This window comes from Monosiga brevicollis, genomic scaffold, assembly GCF_000002865.3.
Source record: "Monosiga brevicollis MX1 MONBRscaffold_186 genomic scaffold, whole genome shotgun sequence".
In the NCBI taxonomy this organism is placed as follows: domain Eukaryota; class Choanoflagellata; order Craspedida; family Salpingoecidae; genus Monosiga; species Monosiga brevicollis.
The window spans coordinates 1-3,787 of record NW_001865170.1 but is presented as its reverse complement, the minus strand read 5'-3'; the positions used below and the strand labels follow the sequence as shown (position 1 = coordinate 3,787).

The following is a 3,787-nucleotide window of genomic DNA, read 5'->3' as shown; positions in this document are numbered from 1 at the left end:
GCCCTGTTGTGTGTACTGTATGGAATCACTGGGCAAGATTGATCTGGTGTTCGTGTCGTGGTCGTCGTGGTCGTCGTGGTCGTCGTGGTCGTCGTGGTCGTCGTGGTCGTAGTAGTGGTAGTTGGTGTGACACAATAGGGTGGCTCATTGCATTCACCGTAATGCTCGTTGTATCCTGCTACTTGGATCCACGTAATGCAGTCTCCTGCCGCCAAGTTGAACAATGTCCACGGTATGAAATTGCTTCCGATATGCGAGGCGATGTCGTGCTTCGATCCTGCACACTCATACATGTCATAATATTGGCATTTGCCTTCAAAGTGGATATTTCTTGAAGCGCCCGACTGAAGTCGAATGTTCACATGATCGCCATCGCTAAAGGTATCACCTGCAGGGAGCGTCAGGCCCTGTTGTGTGATACTGTATGGAATCACTGGGCAAGATTGATCTGGTGTTCGTGTCGTGGTCGTCGTGGTCGTCGTGGTCGTCGTGGTCGTCGTGGTCGTCGTGGTCGTAGTAGTGGTAGTTGGTGTGACACAATAGGGTGGCTCATTGCATTCACCGTAATGCTCGTTGTATCCTGCTACTTGGATCCACGTAATGCAGTCTCCTGCCGCCAAGTTGAACAATGTCCACGGTATGAAATTGCTTCCGATATGCGAGGCGATGTCGTGCTTCGATCCTGCACACTCATACATGTCATAATATTGGCATTTGCCTTCAAAGTGGATATTTCTTGAAGCGCCCGACTGAAGTCGAATGTTCACATGATCGCCATCGCTAAAGGTATCACCTGCAGGGAGCGTCAGGCCCTGTTGTGTGATACTGTATGGAATCACTGGGCAAGATTGATCTGGTGTTCGTGTCGTGGTCGTCGTGGTCGTCGTGGTCGTCGTGGTCGTCGTGGTCGTCGTGGTCGTAGTAGTGGTAGTTGGTGTGACACAATAGGGTGGCTCATTGCATTCACCGTAATGCTCGTTGTATCCTGCTACTTGGATCCACGTAATGCAGTCTCCTGCCGCCAAGTTGAACAATGTCCACGGTATGAAATTGCTTCCGATATGCGAGGCGATGTCGTGCTTCGATCCTGCACACTCATACATGTCATAATATTGGCATTTGCCTTCAAAGTGGATATTTCTTGAAGCGCCCGACTGAAGTCGAATGTTCACATGATCGCCATCGCTAAAGGTATCACCTGCAGGGAGCGTCAGGCCCTGTTGTGTGATACTGTATGGAATCACTGGGCAAGATTGATCTGGTGTTCGTGTCGTGGTCGTCGTGGTCGTCGTGGTCGTCGTGGCCGTCGTGGTCGTCGTGGTCGTCGTGGTCGTCGTGGTTGTTGAACAATCATTGTCATCAAACGTGATCTTGACGTAATCGATAACAAAGTACTCGCCTGGGCCCGCGAAGCCACTGTCAATGTACAGCTTAACGACGGTGTGGGATGATGCATATGCTGACAAATCATACGTCTTCGTGTTGTACGTGTTCTTGCCACAACGTGATGCTGTATACGAGTCCAACTTGTAGTACGAGCCATCCTTAATAATCCATAGAGATGCCTCATCTGAGCTCTCTAATTCACCGGCCAAGTAAAATTTGATCTCCAACTGTGCTCCCCGAGTCCCACTGAGATCGACCTCCCGCGTAACCTTGGTATAGCCGTTGTAAGACTGCTGGGTCAATACGAGCGCGCCGTTGTTGACAAACACGTTACCAGAGGATGCCCCGCCGTTGCCCGGGTCGGTCTCAACCCAGGACGCGGCCCAGGGCTTGCTGCCGTCGTTGTTGCTGTAACTATTTTGTGAAAATGCGTCATGCACGGTTTGAGACACGCTGCAGGGTGTTGTCGTGGTGGTCGTCGTGGTCGTCGTGGTCGTGGTGGTCGTCGTGGTCGTCGTGGCCGTAGTAGTGGTAGTCGTCGTTGTTGAACAATCATTGTCATCAAACGTGATCTTGACGTAATCGATAACAAAGTACTCGCCTGAGCCCGCGAAGCCACTGTCAATGTACAGCTTCACCTTGACATCGGTGTGGGATGATGCATATGCTGACAAATCATACGTCTTCGTGTTGTACGTGTTCTTGCCACAACGTGATGCTGTATACGAGTCCAACTTGTAGTGCGAGCCATCCTTAATAATCCATAGAGATGCCTCATCTGAGCTCTCTAATTCACCGGCCAGGTAAAATTTGATCTCCAACTGTGCTCCCCGAGTCCCACTGAGATCGACCTCCCGCGTAACCTTGGTTGAGCCTCCATAGAACTGCCGGGTCAATACGAGCGCGCCGTTGTAGATGAACACGTTACCAGAGGATGCACCACCATTGCCTGCATCGGTCTCAACCCAGGACGCAGCCCAAGGCTTGCTTCCGTCGTTGTTGCTGTAACTGTTTTGTGAAAATGCGTCATGCACGGTTTGAGACACGCTGCAGGGTGTTGTCGTGGTCGTCGTGGTCGTCGTGGTCGTCGTGGTCGTCGTGGTCGTCGTTGAAGCACACGTTTGATATTCCACAGAGACTTGCTCGATCATTAGATATTCATCCGATGCATGTAAGTTTGCTTTGACACCAAAACCAACCCACACGTCTCTTTGACCCAGCAGTGCTGACAGGTCATACACGCGTTCCGTCAAGCTCTTATAGTCTGTTGCCACAAACTCCTCCCCCACCATGGCACCGGACGCAGTCATGGCGCCAATGTACGCCACGTCAACATTCTCCACGTCACCAACAAACTTGAACGAAACGCGTAACGTTGCTGCAGACGCGTGCTCCAAAGAAATGGCGCGATAAACCTGGGTTTCACCGTATCCGTTACCACTACCCTTCAAATAGAGTTGCCCACCACTGATAAGCGCGTTTCCGCCTGCCGCACCGCTTCCGCCTGCATCTGCTTCGACCCAGTTGCTACCAAAAGCTATGCTTCCAGAGTTGCCTGAATAGCCGCCAGATGCAAAGTTGTCGGCGTACTGTAGGTCTTGACACGACTGCTCACAGTCATCAAACGTGATCTTGACGTAATCGATAACAAAGTACTCGCCTGGGCCCGCGAAGCCACTGTCAATGTACAGCTTAACGACGGTGTGGGATGATGCATATGCTGACAAATCATACGTCTTCGTGTTGTACGTGTTCTTGCCACAACGTGATGCTGTATACGAGTCCAACTTGTAGTACGAGCCATCCTTAATAATCCATAGAGATGCCTCATCTGAGCTCTCTAATTCACCGGCCAAGTAAAATTTGATCTCCAACTGTGCTCCCCGAGTCCCACTGAGATCGACCTCCCGCGTAACCTTGGTATAGCCGTTGTAAGACTGCTGGGTCAATACGAGCGCGCCGTTGTTGACAAACACGTTACCAGAGGATGCCCCGCCGTTGCCCGGGTCGGTCTCAACCCAGGACGCGGCCCAGGGCTTGCTGCCGTCGTTGTTGCTGTAACTATTTTGTGAAAACGCGTCATGCACCGTTTGCGTACACTCCGACGGTGTTGTCGTGGTGGTCGTCGTGGTCGTCGTGGTCGTGGTGGTCGTCGTGGTCGTCGTGGCCGTAGTAGTGGTAGTCGTCGTTGTTGAACAATCATTGTCATCAAACGTGATCTTGACGTAATCGATAACAAAGTACTCGCCTGAGCCCGCGAAGCCACTGTCAATGTACAGCTTCACCTTGACATCGGTGTGGGATGATGCATATGCTGACAAATCATACGTCTTCGTGTTGTACGTGTTCTTGCCACAACGTGATGCTGTATACGAGTCCAACTTGTAGTACGAGCCATCCT

The 3,787-nt window shown here is 51.5% G+C and overlaps 1 protein-coding gene across 1 annotated transcript; it reads right to left on the bottom strand.

The window, feature by feature from the left end:
- Window positions 1-16: 16 nt before the first annotated feature.
- Window positions 17-3,787, bottom strand: MONBRDRAFT_39395 (uncharacterized protein; the record flags this gene model as incomplete). The annotated part of the gene is made up of 1 exon (XM_001751086.1): window positions 17-3,787. A coding segment is annotated over exon 1 (2,679 nt), but the record flags the coding sequence as incomplete, so codon positions are not given.